At 69.0% G+C, this 439-nt stretch overlaps 1 protein-coding gene across 1 annotated transcript; it reads left to right on the top strand.

Moving 5' to 3' along the window:
* Positions 1-2: 2 nt before the first annotated feature.
* On the top strand, positions 3-439 carry DQ04_13331000 (hypothetical protein; the record flags this gene model as incomplete). The annotated part of the gene is made up of 1 exon (XM_009316929.1): positions 3-439. A coding segment is annotated over one exon (437 nt), but the record flags the coding sequence as incomplete, so codon positions are not given.

The following is a 439-nucleotide window of genomic DNA, read 5'->3' as shown; positions in this document are numbered from 1 at the left end:
CGCTGCGCGGCGGCCCCAACGCCCCGGTGCTGAAACAACTGCTGCTCTACATTGAAGCGCGGCTCAGGCAGCAAGATGTGTCGCTGCTCTGCCAGACGGTTGAGCGGCTCGTGCGCCCCGCCATCATCGCGACGGGTTTCGCGAGCGGCGACGCCACTGGGCTGCTGGACGACCTGGCGCGCCAGTTGTTTCTGCCGGCTGCCGACTGCGCTGTGCCAAACTACATTGCGGTGCTGCTCGGCCACAAGCTCGTGCTGGAGACGACGTCGCAGTGGAATGAGGAGGCCGCCCGGGCGTGCGGCGTGGAGCGGCTGACGCTGCACGACTCGGACCGCTACTTGGCGTACCTCGTCACCTGCGCCATCTTCGCCGCCCCGCTGCAGCGAAGCTGCCACGACGTCTCGCGGCGGGAGCGGCGCCTGCTCGCGCTAGAGGAGCG

The sequence above is a fragment of the Trypanosoma grayi genome (assembly GCF_000691245.1).
Source record: "Trypanosoma grayi strain ANR4 Tgr_1333_V1, whole genome shotgun sequence".
In the NCBI taxonomy this organism is placed as follows: Eukaryota; Euglenozoa; class Kinetoplastea; order Trypanosomatida; family Trypanosomatidae; genus Trypanosoma; species Trypanosoma grayi.
Note: the sequence above shows the minus strand (reverse complement) of the source record. Positions and strands in the feature narration are given on the sequence as shown.